This window comes from Mustela putorius, unplaced genomic scaffold (genome assembly GCF_011764305.1).
Source record: "Mustela putorius furo isolate JIRA1106 unplaced genomic scaffold, ASM1176430v1.1 tig00000151_pilon_pilon_pilon, whole genome shotgun sequence".
NCBI lineage: Eukaryota > Metazoa > Chordata > Mammalia > Carnivora > Mustelidae > Mustela > Mustela putorius.
Window position 1 is genome coordinate 14,918,834 of NW_025421296.1, and position 25,603 is coordinate 14,944,436.

Here is a 25,603-nt window from a genome sequence, read left to right on the forward strand (position 1 = left end):
AGATTTTAATGAAAACTGGCACCTAAAGTCCAAATTATTTTATATATATAATATATTATTACTGGATACAGATTTGTAAACGCTGAACAAATGCTTCTTGAAGTGGGAACATGTTCTTTTGTGAGAGGGTGAAGTAGGTCTGTGTTAATAGAAACAGGTAGCACCTATTGAGTGCTTGGTACGTGACCAGGGACTATAGGCAGTTTACATACATTATCTCAGGTACTTCTCCTGTGAATCCTGTGAGACAGTTACTGGTATTAAAATTAACATACATAGAATTTATAGAATTCGGGTTCCAATCTAGAATCCACACTGTATTATGTGATCTTTGAATTATAATTTTTACTTACATTGAAATGCATTCTATTAGAGTATAACTCAGTGAATCTAATTTGATATGAAATCATTATTATTTGATATATTAGTATTCAGTCTATAAATAATCATTCTAAGATGAGCAAATGAATAAAGTAAAATAGTTTTATTCCTATTGCTATAAACCCTATTGAATTCAGATCAGAATTTTACATTGCTTAATGTTATAACTCACCATTATAACCTGTGTGGATTCAGTTTAGATATATTTAATACATTGTTATATAATTATTATCTAGATATTGATAATAATTCATAAAATTTTCTGTGAATAACATTAATAGCTTCAAGTAAAAAAGTTATTTAGATGACTTATTATTATGTTTTCTTTAATAGTTTAAATTTGGCTTTTTTTTTTCCTTACAGTCTCCCAACAAACTGTTAGAGTCAGGTTTTAGTAATATTGCTTACTCTCTGTAATTAAATACTGAAATTAATAAAAAAATTATTTTTAAAAGAAGCATTTTGCTTAGTTTTATGAAATCTAAAAGGAGTATTAGATCTTTTTGGCCTTATATGTCCTCATGTTTGAAGAGATTTTCTCATATCTAGATTATTATAAAATGACTTATAAATCTTGGGTTTCTTTTGAACTTGTGTGATCTTGGACAAGGCAGCTGCTGGGGCTCATTTCTTTATCTGTGAAATGAAGTGAGCTCTTCTGCTATTCTTACCTCCTAAGAAAGCTATTTAATTTGAGTTTAGCTTCTGGGAGTATGATCTCTGAATCCTCCATGCTTATCATAGTTTCTGAGGCAGAAGTAGGTGATAAGTTTTTGTTAACTGAATGAGGAAATCATCAGATGGAAGTCTTTTGTGCAAAACTTGGAATCTCCAAATGTAAGGCAATCAAATTGCATTGAGTAGCTTTTTGTTGAGAGAGCATTTAGTATTTTATGTGTACTGTTAATAAACATACCTATACTGAGTTATGAGGACATAGTTTGACCATAGTCTGATGTGAAATAATTCCTTACATTATGAAAAATCTCAGTTCTGTGAATTTATTGTAGTCAATTAATACACACCATTTAGAGACTTAATTTCCATGAACAAAGACTGTCTACTGAATTGAACTGAACTGAAGCCATTTTTTGGCTTTCTATCCTCAATGTCCCTGCGTTTTATAACTTTCTGGACCTGTGGTGAAGAACTTCTTAAATGAAGCCTGGAGGGAGGTATGGGGCCATAGTTTAACAAGCTTTCACAGCATTTTGGTTGTTTAGTTTGCATGGTGTTCTCCAGATGAATTTTATTGATAACAAAGAACTGTTGATGACAGATTAATCATTTGAAATTAAGGTGTACTTCCTAGTAATTACTGTAGAGCCTATAGAATTATGGTGATGATCTTATTACAGTTTTTTTTTTTTAAAGATTTTACTTATTGAGAGAGTGAGAGAGAGCAAGAGAGAGCATGAGCAGTGGGAAGGGGAAGAGGGAGAAGCAGGCTCCCTGCTGAGCAGGGAGCTGGACATGGGGCTCAGTTCCAGCCAGGACCCACTCTGGGATTATGAACTGAATTAAAGGCAAGACGCTTAACTGACTGAGCCACCCAGGCATCCCTGATTACAGTTTATTTTAAAGAACTTATTAAACTTTCTCTGGGTCGTGAGTAAAAATAGGAAGAGAGTTACCTGTCCCAATAAATGAGATGAAGGTATTAGTATCAAATGTGGTATGTGTATATTTGTCAAAAGGTTTTAGACCTATATTTCTAGTTGCTGTATTTTCTTATTTGTGATAATGTGAATGTTAGTGGTAATGGATGCCATCAGATCTTTGAATGAGACTGGAGTATCTTTGTATTATATGGGAAATCTAGAACAAACAATTTGTTCTTTCTCAGTTGGTGTTCTTCATTTGCACAGTGCAGGTAATACCACCTCTCCTTTGTAAATACCTTGGGGTAGTTAATGAAATTATATGAGTTGTTATTGAACCACTGAAAAATTAAGAATGACATATAACTACATATTGTATTCTATATAGCTTTCACTGTCCATAGAAAGATTATCATGGACTTTGGAAAGATGCCATTTTTATAAGGTCAGAAAACTTGATAGTTATTTACATTCTTTATTTATGTATAGCAAATATACTTAGACATTTTTAAAGTTTTTACAGGTCTCATTGAGAAGATTTGATTTAGTGGCAGTAACTTCCAGGTGAAAAAACCAAAGCCAGGAGGGATAACAGTTTGCTCAAAATCATAAAGTATGAGGCCAGTCTTTGTATGTCATAGTATGATAATCTATAGAAAGAATGTCTTTGGTGTGAGCTCATATTTGGTTTGTGATATGCTAGTGGAAGGGAACAGATACAGACCATCCAAACTCCCAAATTATGAAATTTTGCTTTGGAATATTGTTTTATTTTTTTATTTGAATATTGTTCTTTGTGAACTCTGAATTTTTCAAATAAAAAATAAGCCCAACTTAAAAAGCCTGACCCCAGAGGAGCCAAAAATGTGTATGTTTTTCTCTCATGCTTCCTTATTTATCTCATTACTTCCTAAGAACATAGCCACTTAATGAATTAAAACCAGAAAGCTCAGTTGTCATTTCAGTGTTCTGCTTCAGACTTTTCCCGAGTTACAGGAGGTAAACAGCTCTTTTTTTTTTTTTTTAATTTTTAAATTTATTTATTTGACAGAGAAAGATCACAAGTAGTCAGAGAGGCAGGCAGAGAGAGAGGGTGAGGGCTGAGCAGAGAGTCCAGTGAGGGGCTCCATCCCAGCACCTTGAGATCATGACCTTGAGCCAAAGGCAAAGGCTTAACCCACTGAGCCACCCAGGCGCCCCAACAGCTCTTCTTTTTGAAAGGTTTTCTAGGCTATAGCTTCTACAGGGATTTTTTTTTTTTAAGTGTGTTGGATGGTTACTAGAGCATTTCTTACGTTTCTTGAAAAATTGAAGATGTTAAGCAATAATCCTAAAAATCTGAGGCAGTTATTCTCTGACGATTTTGTTCCTCAAAGTTGGGACTTTGCATATTGAAGGCATTTGTAGTATATGGGTGTGACTGTGTTTAGGAATATGGATACATGCTTCATTGTGTAGTGATACAGATTTGAAGAGGTTGTACGTTAAGATGTTTTAAGTGAAAGGAATGGAGGAGACATTGGAGATACATGAAATCCTTTAACTTTCAAAATGATAACATTTCAGCTCAAGTTGCCTCATCTTGTGCTTTAAAAATGTTTTATATTCCTCTCTACTTTTATATCCTATACCTTGAACTCCCATAGAGCTATCCCCTACTGTGTCTCCATCTTGTATGAGTTTATGCTGATCTTCACTGCCCCAGGCAAAGAGAATAGGAAAATTAAAAGAATAAGGGGGAAGGTGGAGAGAAGGAAAAGGCACAGGAAGCAAGACTAGAATAGAATTGAGAATATGACTGAAAATTCTACATCTTGAATGTAGGCATCTTAAAACTTGATGAACGTTAAAATATAGAGGGGCGCCTGGGTGGCTCAGTGGGTTAAAGCCTCTGCTTTTGGCTCAGGTCAAGATCCCAGGGTCCTGGGATCAAGGGGAGCATTGGGCTCTCTGCTCAGCAGGGAGCCTGCTTCCTCCTCTCTCTGCCTACCTCTCTGCCTACTTGTGATCTCTGTCTGTAAAATAAACAAATAAAATCTTAAAAAAAAAAAAAATATATATATATATATATATATATATATAGAACCTACTTGCTGCCAACAGAACTTAACTTCTGTTACTTGAAACAATCTGTAGTAGTGAATTGAAGGGTTAGGGAGCAGATGATTTTTAATTATCTTGAGACAGTAGTGTATCTGCTGTCTGATCGGATGAAGATTCCTGAGTTCAAGGGACAATAAAAGAAAATTGTACTTTCACTTTGCTGTAGCTGTTAGATATGTTAAAATTTGAAAGGATGTCCTGAAGTAGAAAGCTAGAAGTTACTCCTACAGCATTTTATGTTAAATGCTTGCTAACACCTTTACAGGTGTGATGAAAATTTTGCGTATTTTATCTTCATTTTATTTTATCTTTATTACTGAGTTACAGTTTGGATGGAAAACATTTCAAACCAAAGAAAACTATACAAGACAGGTAATTTTTGCTAATGTATGTAGCAAATTCTCCATTAGAAAAAATAAGCACAGGTAGAAGTTAGCTTGTAAGCTACTAAAGAGAGAAGCTCAGTACCTGACTGCTGCCTGAGCCCACGTAAGTGAGTATAGAGGGTCCCTGGTCCTAATGTAGGCCTTTTGTCAAAGTTTGTGGGCCAGAGCATGACCAAAGGCTCTGCCTTGTTTTTTGTTTTTTGTTTTTTTTTGTTCTGTTTTGTTTTGCTGTTATACTAACATCTCTCAGTCAACTTACATGTGAATGGGTATATTTTTCCTTTTGCTTCTGTATACACTGTTCCTTGGCGCCCCCCCCTCCTTCTAACTTTAGGATTTACATTTTATTCTGTAGTTCTGTCTTAAGGAAGTCATTAGGTGATCACTAGATTGCAGAACTGACACTTTTTTGTTTTCCCTGTCTGGTCTTTTGGGTTTACAAATGAACATTTCAAATGTGTCTTTTTTGTCCTAGATGTGAAAGAAAGTGAATTAATTATTGGACATGTGAACGTTAGAAGCTTTATGTCCCATGCACTATTTATGGTTTACAAATTTATGATGTGGTTATTATTTTTCCCATTTTATAGACAAGGACCCTGAAGACCACAGGTTAAATAATTTGCCTGATGTCAGTACCTGACATCAGCTGCTTTATTTCCACCATTCCATTCTTCTTCTGGAACCTAGAATACTAAAAGGGAGGAAAAAGGAAATGAGAGAGAGGGAGAGAGATCTGAATCTTTTCAGGCAAGGGCACAAAAACTCTGCTTTCAAATTATGGGGCAGGAGCCTCTTCGTAAATTGTTCTGCTTCAGGAGGATTTTATGGCTTGCCAAACTGGGTTTGAGTTGAGGCTCAGCAGAGAGCTGAGCTTGTCTTGTGCTCTCTCCAGACTTGGCCTCCTCATTAGTAAAATGAAGTTAGTGCCCCTTCATAGAGTTTTGGTGAAGAAATAGAGCCCAGGGCCTATATGCAGTACAGGCCACTAGAAATAAATAGGCACAATGAGTGGTGAAATTTAACGTTGGAAGAAAAAATTTTCCTTCTAGCCTAGGATTAACATAAATAACAGGAAATTAACATAAAACAGATTAACAGGAGAAAAATTTAATTGCACAAATTGCATATATGTGATAACCCCACCAAGACAGGGAAACCCAAGGGTAAGCTGGGCGGGCATTTGTGGCTTACATGCCATCAGGAGCTAAGAAGTAGAAGAGGGGCCTGGGATGTCACAGGGGAGGAGGTGATTCACAGGATGTGAAGAAGAACAGAAGTTTGGTAATTAGATGTTTGCCTTGCTATACAGATAGGTCATTCAGATTAAAAAAAAAAAAAAAAAAGTTGTATCTTGGTAATAGCTCTTTCTCTGGACCAGGGTCCTTAACTAATTTCTTTTAGGTAGTTTAAAGGGAGGTAAAAGTTTTTCTTTAGTCCGCTGGGTCTTGATTGTTTTCAGCTCAAAATGGTCCATATGTCAAAGTAGCACATTTTGGGGAGGTTTGCTCTGAACCCCTTCATTAACCTTTTCTTTCTTTCATTTTTTTGTATTTATGTCTCATCATACCTGTTTGCCATCATTGAGAAAATTTTTTCTCCTGTGTAGCTGTTGCCACTCTCAAAGTAGCCTTCATACATGACTCCCATGACAAGATCTCTGAGAGCATGGGGAGGAAAGATCCTTTGTTCGTGCCCTCAAATAGTGTATTCCTCCTTTGAATCACCAGTCTTCTTTACTCCAAAGCTGGGTGAGCTTTGTCCTCACCTTTGCAGAGAAAGGAGCAGCAAGCAGCAGCAGTTGGCTGCTTGCCACTGGTTGCTAGGAGGGAAAGAAAGTGAGTCAGCATTCATTCTATTCTCTGACTCTGTGACATCTGCCTGCCATCTGTTTGCTTCCCGCCTCCTTTGACTTGTCTTTAACCTTCCATAAAACATCCTTAAGCTGCCTGAAAGACACCCATAATATTGAACTAGGCCTTCAGTAGATCTTCCCCTAAACCAAATACATTAAAACTACGTATCTTATTTTGAAAGACTAGAAACAACTTTTGGAACATCTTGCAAATCATTTCAGGAGAGCTTATGTGAATGTATGTACCCCAGACACTCGTACTAGAAAGAAAATGCAAAAGAGTGAAATTGTGTTCTGTGAGTAAATATGATAACTTCTTCTCAAACAGACGTATCTGCATAAGCTATTCTTTTATTTTCTGATGCTTCTCTCTTTTGCCTTTGCCTTTTCTTCTTTTCCTTAGATTCCATGTTTTGCTTTTATTGTTTAATGCAGGACTTGAACACTCCTAATTTTTTTTTCTTTTCTTTTCCATGTTAGAGAAAATGGCAGGAATGGGGCACCAAAAAATGTGACCGAAGTAACAGATGTTGAGAGGCATGAGCAGACATTTCTGGATAACTAAAACTGAGCTGTACTCAAATATGGATTTGATGCCAAAATAGCAGGGAAATTAGAGCTCTGGGGAACCTTAGGAATCATATAATTTAGCCTCTTCATGTCACAGGTGAGGAAATGATGTTCTAGAGAGCTGCCTAGAACCATACAGAAAAGTTATCAGTAGGACCAAGGCTAGACCTTGGTCTCTTGACTTGTATTTGGCGCATTTCCATGACTGAGATGGAATTATCTCAGAATTAACAAATGGCAAATGCTTCCATGATTTAATGATATGGTGGTTTTTTAGTAGTATTTGCTTTACTCATAAAAATGAAGTGTATTTCAAGTTAGGGGATTATTAGGGAATTATAACAACATTTATTATAGATTTTTAACTTGCAAACTCCTAACATGTACATTAATTATAATCCAAAATTCATGGTGCAGCAGTCAGGGGACTGATTACATTTTGGTGTCTCCTTGTGGTGGGATATCACACTTTTGGATTTTGGAAGAATTTTTGATGGCATGAAAATCTTTAAGACACATTAAGCAAAAGTTTGAAATATATACCATATAATACTAATATTGCATTAAAAAGAAAGTGGATAGATGCTTAGAAAGTAAATTTTAACAGTGGCTCTTTAAATATTTGGGTTATGAGTAATTTTTATTGATTGGTTTTCAAATTTTCTACAAATACACATACTATTATAATTGAATCGGTCAGTGTTATGAAAATGTAATTTAGTTTATAATAGTTAATTTTCTACCCACTATCAGGAATATGTATACGATAAAATGACGTATCTTTTGAAGCTCTGTAGTATAAATTATTAGTATCTCTTTTTTTGTTCTTCGATTTTTCTACTGTAGCCTCTTCGTTAAATATATTTTTATTCCTTAGGAAATTATATTCTCTTGTCTTTTATCTTATTCTGGTTAAAAAAAATACATACACACATATTTATGTATCCCATTTATTTTCAGTTTTACTTGTCAGTTTTGTTCAAATAATGCATTTACATAATTTGGAAAGTTAAGTGATTTCCTGAAGACAAAGTATAGCAGTTCCTGGCTCTACCTGCTTCCACCTGGAGGCTCACATTCCAGAGGGAATTTAATGCATTCAGCTATTTCATGGTAGGGAAGTTACCTCCACATTGCTAACTAAGATGCTCTTTTTAAATTCACTGATTTTAGATAGCATTTACTTTCCTATAATCACAGATGAAGTATTAACTTCCATGCCCCTCTTTTACCTCTTCCCTTGCATCCTATTGTGGTTAAATGACTATTCAGATTGAATCAGCAATTGTGTTTTCACTATTCTGACTACGTAAATATTGTCTTCCCCAGACCAAATAATGTATAATTGTATTCACTTTCTTTTATAGTTTTGGTTTTTCCTTTACATCTTGCTTTAAAATTAGTCACACAGTGTGTTTCTCATTCTCTAAAAAGCCTTTGTTGGCTCCATCCTCTGGGAGGAAGTCCAAGCTCCATGTGTGTGTGACCTGCAAGCTTCATTTTTCATTCCTCTTTATTGCTGTAGCCTCCAAGGACTACTTTCTATTCCCAAACTTCGGCTCTTCGATACTATTTGTAGTGCCGCAAGTGGGTGGGTGCATTGCCTCTTGTCTCCTTGTCTTTTTCTGCTTGTTTTGAACACCTCTACTCCCTTCTGCCTCTGAACTTACCACGTCTTCATATTTAGGAAAATCTTACCATCCTTTTGTCTCCACCCCCATGTCTGGGCTGGTGTTATATAACACCTGTGTATAACTCTACCACGTTCTGCCCATCCCATTTTGTAGTTTTTCATGCCATCTCTTCTCCAGGGGTGGTCTGAGGACCCTCATGTTTCCTAAGGTTCTTTCAAGGGCCTTACAAGTCCAGTACTGAGTTTTTCTATAACATCAGAAAACACCCACTGATCTTTTGCAAAACAGTAGGACTTGTGGGAAAAATAGTTTTGGAACATACTACTGAAAACCTATGCATCTGTGTAACCAGTTTACCAACAAAAACAAAAAACAAAAAAATACAATTTTTAGCATAGTTAAATCTACTGGGATTTGCATGTTAGCATCACAGTCATTCATTCATTTATAGTCTTAAACCCTAAGGTTTGTCTTCCTCTGAAATTTAGGCTCTGGAAGATAATTTGCTTATGGATATCGTTTTATTTGCATATGTATATTTTTATCAAAATTTAAAAATCTGAATCTGGGTGTAGCCTCAATTAATCTGTTGTTTTTATCTAGAGACAGTGTCTTTATATATTTTTGGTCTGCATTCACAGCTTCCTTAGACCACTTGAATTGCCTTAGAGGTGGACACTCTCTATTTTCAGCTTTTTACTGAAAGTTTTCTTAAGTTGCTAAGGTATCTTTTAATATGTGTAAGCTTGTACCTTCCTGTCACTTCCAAACATGAACATGGAAACCACCACAACTTCTTCATTATCTGCACATTGTTACCTTATGTAACTTACGTAGCCTAAATGTATGAATTAACAATTTGTGTTAAACATGATGCATTGTAACTGATTGCACATCTTATTCCATAAAACCTTTCCTGACCACCTCCCTCCTAGATACCTTACAGCTTTGTGTTTAGATGTATTCATCTTTCCTATCAAAATAGGCAAAGGAGTCTAGGAAACCTGGCTTTAAATTTTTGTGGTGCTCCTTGTTAACAAGGTGTGATGTGTGTCCTAAATTTTTTTCTTTCTTTCTTTTTTTTTTTTTTTAAAGATTTTATTTATTTATTTGTTTGCTTGACACACAGAGATCACAAGTAGGCAGAGAGGCAGGCAGAGAGAAAGAGGGAAGCAGGCTCCCTGCTAAGCAGTGTGCCCGATGCGGGGCTCCATTCCAGGACCCTGGGATCATGACCTTAGCTGAAGGCAGAGGCTTTAACCCACTGAGCTGCCCCATGTTTCCCAAATTTCTGAGTACTTGGTCTCTGGTGTGTTGCAGTAGATCAGAAACACAAATTACACTGCACTTTCTACAATGGAAATGTAATTCTCCCTTTCTTGTTAGTACCTGTGGCTAACTTCTTTACATCTAATAGATGTTCTTAAATTAGATTTAACTCATGGGTCTGTAGGAACTCAGGATCCTTCTGAAGTTGGATGTAAAACTTCTCATTCATTCATTCATTTTTTTTTTTTTTTTTAATTAGGGAAAGGGGCCCAGAAATACCAGATTCTCAAAAGGGTCCAGGCTTTAAAAAACAAACAAACAAACAAACAAACAAAAAAAACTGGTCTGCTGGATAAATGTCTTACGGTGCTGGAAGGTACTCAACTACATGTAGTTTCTTAGAAGTGTTACCTGCTTTCTTGCTTTAATACCAGCCATATCCTCAGCCTTTAATTCCCTTAGTCCTTTAATTGCATTACACAATCCATGCCTTTTTAAGAAAGCTTTCCTGGATCCCTGGATCCAGTTTCCCCTGTGCTCCTTTAGCCGCAGTCACATGCATTGTAGTGCCCTAGTCCTTTATACATTATTTCTATTTGAAAATGGTCATAGGAGTGCCTTCCTCATAGGCTTATTGTAGCTTTTAGTGAGATAATATACAAAAAACACTTAGTAGAGTGTTCACCAGCAAATGGTAGTAGTTCTTGTTGGTTTGAGTCTTCCTCTTTGCCTTTTTCACCAGAAGTGTGCGCTTTTGTGCAGTAAAGTCAATGTTTGTTTATTTTGCTGTGATAATTTTGGACAGGCTAGAGTTCAGAAGGACCTGAGAAGGATTAAGTTGCTTTGTGGAATAATTTTTCAGACTAGTAAAATACAGCATTTCCAGGAGAGCCATTAAATGTCTGCATAGTCAGAATTAGGCTTATAAAGTCCTGAGATGGGTGCAACATTGGAGACTCAACCGAAGCTGCCTCCCACTCTAATGTAGCAGTTTTTCTTTCATTTTGGGAGGGCATTCAATCTGAGTACCAGGTAAAAAAGTTAACCTGTGCTTAGAGGCCATGTTAGTAAAAACAAAACAAAACAAAACAAAACCCCACACCAGCTTTAACCCATTGAGCCACCCAGGTGCCCCCTTCCCCACCAACTTTAAATGCTAGAATTGTGCTCAGCGAGTTGAGATGCTTGGGTTATAAAAGGATGTCCAAACTAAGACCTGTTGAAGGAAGAGTGGATTGATGTTTCCAGTTGTACTACATGCCATGAAATACACTCGTTGAGGAGAATGGTGCTATGAGCTTATGTATTTTTTTCAGTTACTTCTTTTTTGGGGTGTGGGGGACATTGGAGCCAGCCATGTTTGTATAAGTGAGTTTGAATAATTTAAATAGGAGTGTGACATGAGTTCACAGTATTTCCTCCACTTAGAAAGTTTAAGGAGATCATTTGAAAATACAGAAGAGGACAGAGGCAGGCAGTGGGGACAGGGACAGGACCTGGTGAGGCACCTGCTCCAGTAGTGCTCAGGCAGGTTGGTACCAGAGGTGTGAAGACCTGACGAAGCTCAAAGCATCAGTTTCGTTTCTTCTCTAAGGTCAAGAGTGAGTTTACAGCCTTGCCATAGTCTGGCTGTCATAACTCTTGTTTTTGGCTGTAAGCATTTCATTTTTTACTTCCCGTTCTCCTGATGTATTAATTCAGAAATTGTTACATGAATTTACTAAGTGTAATTGAATAAAGATTAAGTTGTGTTCAATTTGATGTATTGAAATTTAGTTTATCAGGTTGTACTAATGTGTTCATTTAAAGATGCTGAATTTGACTTTAAAGAAGTTTATTGTATTTGTATGTGTAACATATGTTCTGGTACGTGTACCATTAAAGTTGTTAATAAAATTTCTGGTCTCCTTATTTATCACCACAGGGTTTACCAAGTAAAACAATCTCAATATGTCTGTACTTGTGTGTGGGTGTGTACATTTTAAACATGTACACATCTGTTGTGTTTTTTTATATTTTGTATTCTGTGTTTGGGTAATATCTTACTTTGTGTTAACATTTTGAATTTATGTGGTGCGTTTAAGATGTTTAGCATTTAGGTGTTAGTGGATTTTTAAGTTTAGGAATTTTAAATCAATCAGATGCGTATTGAACTAGACTCATGGTATTCCAAAGGCCTCCTGGCTTAATTAATGCTTAAGAGCATGGTTTCTGAAGCATGGTTTCTGTACAGATGAGATCAAACTGTTGTATATCTTTGAATGTATCCCAGCACTGTCACTTTCTAGAGCAGCTCTGTTCAGTGTGACAGCTACTGGCCACATGTAGCTATTAAACACTTGAAGTGTGGCTAGTGCGCCCGACTGAATTTTAAATTGCATTTAATTTTAATTTTGGTCTAGGTAGCCACGCCAGACTAATGGCTATCATATTGGGCCTGAGGGTATGCAGTGACTGAAACCTTGTGTGTCCGAGATTTCCCATCTGTACAGATGAGATCAAACTTAAGCTACCTTTTGTGGTTGTTAGAAGAATAAATAAAGTAATATACTTAAAGAACTTAAAACTATGCCTAAAACAGAATATGTCCTTGAAAAATGATAGTTATGATGACTATTATGTATTTAATAAAGAATTACTTTCCTGTGAGCATTAATTTAAACCTGTTTATTTTTATTCTTCCCTTTCAGGATTAATTTATTTTTGGAAATCAAGTGCAATATTAAAGGGAAAACAAACCACACTACATTATTGGAAGCCATTTCTGCTAATTTTATTACATTTTAAAATTTATGATTTGATTTGAATACTATCATGGGAGGAGCTGTGAGTGCTGGGGAAGATAATGATGACTTAATTGATAACTTAAAAGAAGCTCAGTATATCCGCACTGAAAGAGTGGAGCAAGCCTTCAGAGCGATTGACCGCGGAGATTACTATTTGGAAGGCTACCGAGACAATGCTTACAAAGACTTAGCCTGGAAGCATGGGAACATACACTTGTCAGCACCTTGCATTTATTCTGAAGTTATGGAAGCATTGAAACTTCAACCAGGATTGTCTTTTCTTAACCTGGGAAGTGGAACCGGATATTTAAGTACAATGGTGGGCTTAATTTTAGGTAATTTTATTTTTGTAAAATTTTATTTTAAAAAATAAGCTGAGTTTGTGTTACTGTTTATGATTTATAGGGTTTGTAAATTTGTATATCTTTGAATGTATGTACTCAAAGTAGTTCTCTTCCTTAAGTGTAGAAACACAAGGCAGTAGTAATCTTTTTTTTTTTATTTGCTCTGATGCTGAAAGTTAGCTTGTGCATTTAATCCTAGACTTAAGAAACCCTTGGAATTGTTTTTTCAATCATTGTCTGTACTTAAAATTGAACAGCTGGTAGACAGGAAAGTCAGGGGTATCATGTAATCTGTTTCAGGTAAAGGGTTGTGACTGACTGCTGGCTTAGAGGGTTCATTAGTCACCAGTGTCCCATTTTATTTTATTTTATTTTTTTAAAGACTTTATTTATTTATTTGACACACAGAGATCACAAGTAGGCAGAGAGGCAGAGAGAGAGAGAGAGAGCAAGGGAAACAGGCTCCCTGCTGAGCAGAGAGCCTGATGCGGGGCTCCATCTGGACCTGGGGTCATGACCTGAGCCAAAAGCAGAGGCTTTAACCCACTGAGCCACCCAGGCGCCCACCAGTGTCCTAAAAAGGGAATGGAGCCAGGTTTTTGGTAGCAATGCAGGAGTTTGTGGGATATAGAGTATATGGCACTGATGAGGCAAAACAAGGGATTGGGAGAAAAACAGAAGAGAAGTATGTCAGTAAACTTTTAGCATACTTACTGTCTGTTCTGTCAGGCATTTTTCCTGGTATAGGTATATAGCAGTGAACTAAAGGTACAGTTATCTCTGCCTTTGAGAAACTTACTGGGTGCTTACTATGAGGGTGAGGCATTGTTTAAACCACTTTTACATAGAGTAACTCACTTAATGTTCCTAATAATCCTGTGACATATATACTGTTTTGGTTCCTGTGTATATAGGTGAGTAAACTGAGGCTTAGAGAGGTTAACTAACTGCCTCAAGTCTCATAGCTAGGAAGTGACACCTGCAAAATACAGAATGTGGGTTGAAGAGGCATGGATGGAGGAAAACATGTGCCAAGACTGTAGGATGTTGCTGGAGGATGAACAACCATTATTTTTACTAAGCCTCTTGGTATTTACTGAGTGCTACTTTGTGACAGGCCTTAAGGTAGAATGCTATCAAGGCCCATAACGTAGACTCTTGTCCTTGAGTTCACAGACTGGCAAGAGGAGAGAGATGAGAAAAATCAGCCATTTTCATCCAGTATGGTATGTGCCATAGTTGAGGCATATGCCTGAGTTCTAGGGATGAGACTGTGGTTTAAAATTCACTCTGCAGTGATGGAGAATCATTGAAGGATTTTGAAGAGAAATGAGTATACTCGAGTTGGGTGACTCTCTGTCCCAGGGTGCTGGGTCCCAGTTTATCCCTCTTGTCCTAGCATCAGTATTTATAATGTCCCTTTCTTTCCCAAAGTGTCCCAGTTTTGACAATAAATTATATAGTCACATGAAATGACTTCTAAAGCATTTTCAGGCCTGAAATTCCCCTTTCTTACACACTTACTGTAGCTCCTTACATTCTTTTCTTGTTACAGAACCTGCAGTCTATTTCATAAAAACAACTGAGTCAGTTCCTATTACGTAATACAACCTAATACATAAAACAGTCTACTTGATGTCACTACTAAGTTTCTGATTCATAATGATATGCTCAAAAAGTAGTGAAGTATTAATTTTTACCATGAAAGAGATTAAGCACCTTATGTTTAAATTTGGTATTCCTGCCTTTCCTGAGACAGGAGTTTCTCTGCAGTTTGGAAACCCCACATACCTAATTAACTTTTGAAAAAGGAATTTCAGGGTTTGAGATTGTCTCCAAATCAGAGGAACTTAGTTGAGGGAGTAGGGAGAGCCTTTAAAAAATGGGAATTGCCATTTTGAAAGTGCATTTCTTGACCAGCTCTGGCACCTTTAGGCTGGAGTCCAGGCTTCCTAGCATGTCTGGCTAGCCTCAGAGCACCTGTTACCCTCTCTTTTACCTCTCTAGCCCTGTCAGCTGGCTCAGGCTGAGGGAGGTCAGTCTTATACAAAGGCCTGCAGGGAAGAGGGATTCATAATTAGCAACCTTGCTAGCTGTGAGATTGCCCCCCTTAAACTCTACTCCTCAGTCTCAGTCTCCAAGAGATTCCTGTGGCCAGATGCAGCTGTAGGCTTACCTCACAACTTTATTGTATCTTGAATAAGAAACAGACCCCTGCTTAAGTGATCCATAATGCGGTTGATTATTTTCCTTCTGTTACAAGGCTCCAGGGAGTCATGGTCTTTGGTTACATGTATGACAATGGTTATTGGACATTATTCTAGGGTTTATCTGTGTGTGACCTTGCAGTCAAGACCAAGATAAAGTTCCTTTCTTTTTGATTGGGAATAGTCATTTGGTGAGAAAGATAAAACACTTCAAAGAAGATAGAAAGGCAGAAAGAATAGTCTGTAAAACAGTGATTATGGCTAATAAATTTTGGATCTGTCTAGCTTCTGAGGAAGCTTAATCTTGTTAACCCAGCCTAAACAGTGAGTGTTTTAAGTCAAGGAGATAGACGCAAAGAAAGATGCTTACATGTTCCCTACAATTTTCTAAGTATGGTGAATCAGATTTGGCTTCATTCCTTCACAGTGACCTTAGTAACAGAAGTTCTGTCCTTATTAAGTAACTGTAATATCATGGCTCTAAGCCATTTTTCTCTCCTAGTCACAAGATGGGGATGACAGGTGCTCACCATAGGCAGGGATTCTTATTTGAGGACATGATCTGAAAGAATTGTGGCTAAGGCAGGGAAAGCAGGGTGTCTGTGGTTTGGTAATGCAGACAAAAGTGCTCACTGAGGAATTTCCACTGCCTTTCCAGAAACACACCTGGAGGGGATGGACTGCAGTCTTGAGAGAGCTGTTGTTCAGTGAGAGGAAGTTAGGCTTATCTTAACCTCAGGAAGTAGCTTGTGATTAAAGTATACTTGAAGCAGTTATTCATAAGTGGAATTCATTTTTGCTCCAGACCTGGAGAATGGATTGCTCTGATTCCCAGTGTACCTCATTTACAAACTTCTTTTGCTTCACACTGAAGATAAGTTCTTGTTCCACTTGCTTCACCTTAAGACTCTTCCTAGACCTCACAAAGAATCAAGCACTTACTTAACTCTCCTCTCAGTACTACTGTCTTTCCATACTTAGGGTTTCCCGTTGAAAAACAGGGTCCAAGAGAAGGTGGCTCCCAAGTCCTCTGCTTCCCAGACTTGAGTTATGAAACTCATCAGGTTTATGAAGGCAAATTGGTCTGATTATCTTTCCGATTCAGGTAGGGATGGTTCTTCATTCTGATCCTTTTTGCTTAGAGATTCACTCCCATTTTCTAAACTTATAATATGAGGTTTCATCCAGCTTAATGACTTCCTTAGTCTCTTGACTAGTTCTTGAGTTAATAGAAGTGATTGGGAAACTGCCAGAATCATTCGAATACTATGTTTGCCACTACCTCAGCACTACATTAGTTTCTAAAGTTAAAATAGTTGGCAAACTTACGTGCTTAACAGGCAACTCACTGCTAACATTATATTGTCCAATGCTGCTGTATTGTCCAAAAGGCTGATTAAACTACATGTTGCCATCATGTTTGGTCTCTAGTCTCTCATGAGTCTTACGTTATGTTTGGTCTCTATACTCTTTTATTTTATTTTATTTTATTTATTTATTAGACAGAGATCACAAGTAGGCAGAGAGGCAGACAGAGAGAGAGGCGGGGTGGGGGAAGCAGGCTCCCCGCTGAGCAGAGAGCCCGATGTGGGGCTCGATCCCAGAACCCTGGGATCATGACCTGAGCTGAAGGCAGAGGCTTTAACACACTGAGCCACCTAGTTGCCCTTGGTCTCTATCTTTATCTTTTTACCAGAGGACATTAAATGGTCTTTAATCTGCTGCCCTTAGATTGCCTTTGACTTAAGATACTCATGTTTTAACTCTCATTTTAGCCCCCCTTCTCCCTTTAATGAGATACAACTTAACATCAAGTTTGCCCATTTTAAGGGTACAATTTAGTAAGTTTTCGTAACTTTGCAGAGTATGTGAACATGACCATCGTTCTGTTTGAGAATATTTCCATCACCCCCAAAAGATTCCCCATGCTTGGTTGAATCCACTCCCTGTACCCACTCTAACCCCTGTACCCACTCTAACCCCTTAGCTGTACCCACTCTAACCCCTTAGCTGTATGTTCTGTCTCTATAAATTTGTCTTCTCTGTACATTTATATAAATAGGATTATATGAAATATGTCTTTTGTGTATGGTTTCTTTTACTTAGCAATATGTTTTCAAGGCTGTAGCATGTATTAGTATTTCCTTTTTATGGTTGAATAATATTTCATTGTATGGGCATGCCACATTTTGTTTGTTCATTCACCACTTAATGGACATTTGGATTACCAGTTTTTGGCTATTGTAGATGATACTGTTGAGAACATTGAAAATGTACAAATGTGTGGACATCCATTTTTATTTCTCTTGGGTGGATTCCTAGAAATGGAATTGCTGGGCTCTATGTTTTTATGTTTAACTTTTTTTTTTTTCCCCAAGATCTTTATTTTGAGAGCAAGAAAATGTGCATGAGTGTGAGTGGAGGGAGGGGTAGGAAAAGAGAATCTTTGAAGCAGACACCCCACAGAATGTAGCTCAGTCACATGACCCATGAGATCATGATCTGAGCTGAAACCAAGAATTGGACATTTGACTGACTCTGAGCCACGAGGAGCCCCTGTATTTAACTTTTTAAAGAAATTGTCAAAGTATTTTCTGAAGTGGCTGTAGTATTTTATATTCCCACAATGAATGAGGTTCTATCACAAATGGTTGTGTGGTTTTATGGTTTGTTTTTAGTAGGTATAAAATGCTATCTCACAGTGCTTTTAACTTGCACTTACAATGATGTGGAGGGGCATCCATTTCTGTGTTTTTTAGTCATTTCTGTATCTTTAGTTAAATGCACTTTCAAATCTTTCTCCCAGTGTTTAATTAATTGTTGGGTGTTTTTATTATTGAGTTATAAGTGTTCTTTAGATATTTTGGAAACAAGCCCTTTATCAGAACTACAGTTTTCAAGTAATTTTTCATGGTCCTTAAATACCTCTTTTAGATCTGTCTTGGCTCACTGAGCCAGAGAATCAGGGAGATCCAGAGTGGTCTTCAGCTCCCCTTCCCTATTCTTTCTGAAATGACAAAACAAATTCTGCAGGTTCTCAGGGTTCTCTTTAAAGTAGACCACATTTTCTTCCTTAAACAAAACCTCAGTTTTTCCTCTCCCCTTTTTTTGGGGGGGGGGGGTGTTTAAATTTTCTTTTTTCTTTTTAAGAAATACAGAGGCTCTTGGTATGCGCTTTATTTTGGGCTCTGAGCAAATCTATTTTGAAAAGAACCATTTCATTTAGGCTAGTCATTTTCTAAAATCAGGAAAGTTTGTTACTATTTAAACTGTTCTTCTTAGTCCTAGTTAGGCTTCTCTGCATCTTTTCTTCTGCCCACATAGCCTGTATTGAGTTGCCATTATTTTTCTATATCTTGGTGTTTTTCCCCCCTCACTTCTGGTTGTGGAGTGAAAGTCATTACTCTCAACCATCTCTTTTGTTGCTGCTACCTCTAAAAAGAAAGGATTTTGTGTTTATGTGACATTACTGCTAATTGTTACTGGGCAACAAACAGTAATAAAAATCTCAGATATTAGGAAATAGTATGGGTTTTAGAAATTTTAAAGTTTTCATAGTAATTTATGGTTATAAGTCCTCCTACTGTTCTTTGAAGTTATAAGGCAATCCCCTCAGTGGTGTGAAAAATCTTAAGGTGGTTCTCTGAGCATCTTGAGTTTTTATTTACCTTCGGGATCAACTCTACCCAACTCAAGATTATCCTTGTACCAAATACAGTTGATTCCTGTTGTTTGTGAATTCACTACTTAAAATTTGTTAGATGGTGGCTTTTGAAGTCATTTGTGCACATGGCCATAAGCACCAAATTACCAATGAACCATTGTTCCTTGGGGAAACATAAACTGTTAATAATTTTAAATCCTAAAAACTCATCCTGGTTGTTTATTTGCTTTATTTTTACAAAAGAGAAAATGAACTTCTAAATATTAAGAGATTTGCCTGAGAATGGCTCAGGAGGGGCCAGAAATGGACCCCAGGTTGCACTGCATTGTCCCCTTCTGTCTCCATTGGCTAAATTTTCCTTCTGTTGTGTTTCTCATTCTGGTGAAAGGTACTTTTTTCCTACCAACAATTACTTAGATGGAAACCTGGACATCGTACTGTTTTCTCTTTAGTTATGTTTTGTGGAATAGGTAACATATTGGTGGGGTTAAAAAAATCCAAAACACATACTTTATTAATTTTTATTTTTATTTTTTGAGAGAGGAAGAGAATGCCTGTATGTTTGTTGGGGGACAGGCAGAGGGAAAAGAGAATCCCAAGCAGTCTCCATGCCCAGAGTGGAGCCCATCACAGGGCTTGGTCTCACAACCCTGAGAAATCAAGAATCAAACGCTCAACCACCTGAGCCACCGAGGTGCCCCTCAAAAGGCATACTTTAAAAGGTTTTCCTTTTCTCCGTTTTTTTCTGTTTGTCTTTCCACTTCAAGAATAGCTTCATAGAATCTGAGATACCTCTCCTTTTGCATAATACTCACATGATTGTAGGGCTAATAGTTGACTTGAAGTCATGTTTTTCTTAGGTATGTAAAGGAAAATATGTATTGTATTTTAGAAGATTCCTATCAACAGCTAAAATTAGTAAGATTTCTTTTGAAAGGCATGTTTTATCTTCTGTTTTCTGTGGGATGCCTGTTCTATAATAATAACATAAAATGTATCTGACATATACTTAATGACCTTTGCTAGTGTACTTTAAGACATGAAAAATAGCATTTTAGGCTTTGTGTATATCATTTGCCTCAGTCTTGGTTGTGAACCTTTTAAGTTTGGGACCATAGCTACTTTTTTTTTTTTTAAAGATTTATTTATTTATTTGATAGACAGAGATCACAAGTAGGCAGAGAGGCAGGCAGAGAGCCCCCTCTGAAGCAGGCTCCATGCTGAGCGGAGAGCCTAATGTGGGGCTCGATTCCCTGACCCTGGGATTGGGATCATGACCTGAGCTGAATGAAGGCAGAGGCTTAACCCACTGAGCCACCCAAGCGCCCCATAGCTACATTTTTGTGCTTTACCATTCTTTTTAACAAAATATTAATTATATCGAATATTTGCGCCATCTACTGAGGATACAGCAGTGCAGAAGGCAACCTGTAACATTGAAATTGTGCCTATCATCTCTGAACTAGCTATAGAAGCATTGTGTCAGTTTCATTGGCTGTTCTCTTCATTTAGTTCATGGTATTTATACTATGTGAATTGGTCACTACACTGGCCCCAGCATATCTTCAGGTATTTCACAAATAAATATTCAGTGGAATGAAAGAGCTATTGAAAATGGCTTCCAGGGGAAATGATTGTATTAAAAAGAATTTAGATAAAAAGCTAAAGCTGTTTAAATTAGCTTTGAAAACTTTTCCATTTTGTAGGTGAGCACAGCTTTTTCTCAGTTTACTGAATTTCATAGAAACAATTGATATTAATGTTCCACTGTAGAAATAGTCATAAGTTGTGAAGATACTGGACTTGACTATTAGCCTACTGTGTGGAAATATGTAAATGAGCTGATTTTGATGTCTGTTTTTTGGTATTTTAGAGATGTAGTTTATGTAGGGGCTTGGATCCATTTTCTGTAACCGTTTAAACCAAAATGTTCAGATTTTTATGTTAATACATGTCTGAGATTTAAGTGTAATAAAGAAAAACTGCTTATAAATCCATCAGCTGAGAGGAACTCAAGGGACTGGAACTGGAACTTTCTGGAAAATTTTTCAGGATTTGCTTGTTAAGGCCTTTCCTAAACCTAGAGAGCAGAGAACCAAGTCTCTGGTCTAATCTTGGATATAATCCAACTAGCTTCAGAATGGTTTCGCTAACGTGGCCAGACTCAGCAAACATTTGACAGTGTTTGTTTTTCTTTAATGTGCTCATTTTGTGTGATATAATAGGATGGAGAAACCATAAGAAATTAATTGTATCTTAAGTATCAATAGATGAGATCTGTTTCTTTTAATCTAGTTAATGATTACCTAATCTTTTGCTGATTCCTTTTACTCTCCTTTCCTTTACCTGCCTTCACACTATTGTGTGTCTCTTTGTTATACTCCAGGGTGTTCACAGCAGTGAAACCTAATCTTGTCTGCTTACCTATTACTGTCTCTGAATTCTTAGAAACTTACAAGTCTTTCCAAAGATGCCTTATTTTATACAACTGAAATTAGTAATAAAATATCATTAGAACTTCCTAGAAGATATTTTTACAATACGTATTTCAGTTCTTACTGAAAAACTTTACACTGGTTTTCATAGAAACCAAAAAACTGGTTCACCTGCTCCCTCTTGTGGTAAATACTTAGTTTTATCCATAATGCTTTTATTTGCAGTTATTAACTCTTGGTAACACTTTACCAGTGAGGGCAGAGATTTGGATAGTCCAAACGGATTTTAAATATTAGGAGGATGTGGCTAGTGTGCTTAACCTAGGCTGCATTTAAAGTTATCGGCAGGACCTGGGCCATACCCTAGGAGATTCCCTCTGCCTGCCTTAAGTGGGAACCAAGCATTTACAGTTTAAATCAAATTAAATTATATCTACCTTTAATTATTATTTAAAAATTCCCAGGTATGCAGTCAGAGTTGAGAACTATTTAAGGGTTACAGTTTTGCTTCTGTAGCTAATTAGTTCTGTATACAAAGAGAGGGCATGTTATGATTTCTAATAATTTGTACCCGTTTTGTACTTCATAGTGTGTAAAGCACTATGTAAATTAAAGCATAATTTACTTGGTTTTCCCAGGAACCAATTTTACGCAGTAGGAAAGACTTCAAAGGGTAAGTGACTGGTCTCAGCTCATGCAACCGTTAGGAGAGGAACCAGATTGGAAACTAGGACATCTAACTTTAAATCCACTCTTTCCTACCACTTCATAGAATGTAGATCTGAGTCCTCAGTTGAAATGATGGATCTTAAACTAGTTTATCTTGAGAGCTCTTCTGGTTTTGGTATCATGAAGAATTTTTTTTTGGCCTGTAGCTGTGTTCTATAAATTAGCTTTACTAAAACAAAATACTAAAGGCACCGAAAACTTCATTAAAATGTTGTGTAAAGCTCTCCTGATTTCCCTGGATTGCCTAAGGCCAGCTCTAACCTTCATACGACATTCAAAACAACGTTTCAGGGTGCCTCAGAGAAGGAAGCTGGAGTATTGGGTGTCACATAGGGTCAACATACATGTAAAAAAAAGAAAAGATCTAGATATTGTATAGATTACTAAACCTAGTAATTATTGACCTTTATATAATAAATATGCTTTGATTATTGACTGATAGATGATAAATGAGGTAGATTAGATCCCACTACTACAAAGGAAAAATAGTCTCAATTTTATTATATTGGATTTTGTTATATTTGTTATTGCTCTTAATAAATAGGCCTTTCCAGCCTTAAAAATCACATCTAACATTACATAGGACACCTAGGTTTTTCTAGTAACTATTTGTCTTAAGAAGCTTTGACTTCTGTGAACTGTGTATATTTCAATTTTTTCTTTAATGTTTACCTTTTAAAGGTAATGGTCAACTGTTAGTACTTTTAAAAAAATATGTATTACAAAAATGATGCATTTATCATTTTACAGAAAAACTTCACATTGGAAAATACGAAATAGCATTGGAAACTATTGAATAGAAAATTAAACTTGCACTTATCTGTTAGATGGTGTTAGAAAGTGTTGACAAAGTTTGTCTTTTGGATACTGTTTCATTTTTTTCCATTGACCTTTCCATTGTACCTTTCTGTCAGAATTATTGTCTATTTTATTAATTTGAAAAATCTCATACTGAAGTTTTTTCCCATCTCTCTGACTAGCTTACTCTTTTTGGATTGAAAGGTTACAGGTATAGTTAAGTCAGGACGCTTTAGGCAAGGGTATATGTAATGATGGAAGTGTGTCCTTCTCACCTTAGATCTCTTAGTTCCTTTCCTTAGAAGCAGCTTTTTTAGTTTGCTGTTTAATACAGATGTCAAATATGAGTTTTAATAAACAGTATCACGCTACATTTTTATCATACAATTGCTGTGTTCTAGTTGCATATCACATTCTAAATAAATGAGATCGTGACATTGCTATTTAAGTTCTGCCTTTTAATAATGCATTATTTTAGATTTATTTTTTCAGTATTACTGTTTATTAGTGATAAAGGTACTTTTTTCTGTGTTATTTAATTTTATTCACAAAAAATCATAAATGTTTTTGCATTAGAAGTTAATACATAGTCTATTCTGCATGTCTATTTATGATATTGTTAAGTCCTTTATACGTTAATGAAATTGTTTTCACTTTATGTTAATGTAAAAAACAAGTTATATGAAAAACATTCTTAAGATATTTTCTGAATGAACTTTAATCTTATTTTCAGAAGTTGTCACTTTGGTTTTAGACTATAAGCAGAAAGTAAGGAAAGGAAAAAGAGATCAGTGGTACCTTCAAGTGATGAACACATGTGTAGTCCCTTTGATCTAGAACTCTGAAGTCTGACTCCCTCTGTTAAGAAAGCAGTTTGAAAGACTGAATAGAAGCCATGGTTTCCGGATTCTTTACTTGACACCTTTATTGCAGTGCTTATGCATTTGGTCCTAACAGGAAACCTCAAATTATAGCAGTATTGATGTTTTTCATTGATCTCTTACCCATGTAGCCCTAGTTTTGTTTTGTGTTCATAAAAATAGTTGATTAATATAGCTAGATTCTTAACGGATGATGAAAATATGGAAGTCTCTGTTTTAAACGGATCTCCTTTAAGGATTAAAGGCATTCATTTCATAGAACAGTATTTTCCTTATTATATACATAATGTTAAATAATTGTGGTTTAATTTGAGTTTTTAAATGAGGAAAACTTTGTTCAGTGGTTGCTAACATTCTTTAATTCCTTATGGAAATTCAAGTTATTGAAATATTCAGATTTTGTATAAATTAAAAAGAAATGTCACCATGTATTCTTCTGTAAGTTTAGTTTTTAGTCACTTTATTTTTTGAAAAGTGTTTTTGTTTGACTCAGTTTATGGTAAAATAAGGAATTACAAGGGTTCTTAAATGCTATCAGATGGATGTTCCAGTTTTCAGATGAAGACAGTTCAATAATATGGAGACAAAAACAAATCAAAACATTTAAGTTTGCATCAGAATAATTTAAAAGCATAAAAACAGTGCAAAGGAAGTTAATTCTATCTGTTGTATTTTGGTGGATCAGATAACTTTTTTTTAACCTCCTTATCTGAATAAATTTCTCAAATAGAGCCAGTTGTTTTTTTTGTTTTTTTTTTTTTTTTTAAATAATACTAATCAAATGCAATATGATAGAAATGTAGTAGGATAAAGCATTATCTGATTCTGGCTTGAAGATAGTCTCCAAATATTTTGGTTTAATTTTTATAGTTAAGTGGTTCTAGATCACTTTTTTTTTTCATGTGCCCTCTGAACATTCAAACATGGTAATTGGTGACTTTTGTTGTTGTTGTTTTAAAAAATCTTAGAGGTCAGTAGAACTTCACCTTACATTGTATTTTAATGACATTCAGTAGGAGGCATGTTGAGTTAATTAGTTCCTAAGATACAGAAAGTATGTGTAAGATAGAGAAAATACATACTCAAACTTCTTCCTAGGAGACCAATTCCAAAATAACAAAATATGTAACAAAAATATAGAATGGAAAACTCTGTTCAGCTCAATTTTGGAAGTTCAAAAGTAACTAGCCTAACGAGAGGAGTTGGTGTGTGTGTGTTACTTTCATGTGTCTCATGGGGCAGGCAGTAATGCACAGAAGCTTTAGGAAATGTGAATCCTGTAGGTCATATTCTCAGCGAAGTATACTAGGATGCCATCTGAGGACCATCTCCTGGGCTCACTCATCTTTTTCTCATTCCTGTGATGTCACTTATCCATGGCTCTGGGTAAAAAGAAATACTAAGTGAAGTGTGAAGTGTGCTAGAATAGGAGAGTAAGATCAGCTCTGCAATGAAGTGTCTCGATGGCCACATTCTGCTAGATACTGGGAACTACAAAAGGCATAACATAGAATGTGGTCTTGGCCCTCCAGGAATTTAACATATAGTGTGTTGGTGTGAGATATTTATATAGCATCTATGTTAGCCCATGGTTTCACGCATTTTAGAATTGCCGAATTTTTAGAAATGATAAATGAAAATGTAATGGTAAAGAACTATGTAGGAATATAATTATTTCTTTGTCAGTATTGTCCTGACAGATAAGCTTTTCTCTTGAGAGAACTCTTCCTTACTTAGCCTTTCTGTTTTTCTTTTCTTCATTTTTAATTAAAGCCATGTAAGTAGTGAGATTTCCATTTAGCATTTTAAATCTGGCTAGCAAATGTGCATATATTTAAGCCTTTAAGTGCTCCTGTGATAGATAAATGAGCAGAAATTAAAAGAGCTCTGTAAAGACATATTACTAATATATATATATACATATATGTATATTATAAAAATGCTGCTGCTACAATTGCAG

At 36.2% G+C, this 25,603-nt stretch overlaps 1 protein-coding gene across 6 annotated transcripts in view; it reads left to right on the forward strand.

The window, feature by feature from the left end:
• Nucleotides 1-25,603, forward strand: part of PCMTD1 (protein-L-isoaspartate (D-aspartate) O-methyltransferase domain containing 1) — a 63,475-nt gene that overhangs the window by 14,941 nt on the left and 22,931 nt on the right. Inside the window, exons 2-3 of one of the 6 annotated variants that reach the window (XM_013048432.2) lie at nt 6,807-6,993; nt 12,490-12,920. The exons of 4 other annotated variants lie outside the window; for them this stretch is intronic. In XM_013048432.2, coding sequence (XP_012903886.1) covers nt 12,614-12,920 — 307 coding nt within the window. In that variant the 5' untranslated portion in view covers nt 6,807-6,993; nt 12,490-12,613. The remainder of the gene's footprint in view (nt 1-6,806; nt 6,994-12,489; nt 12,921-25,603) is intronic. One more of the 6 variants, XM_004777516.3, reaches the window with a different exon arrangement.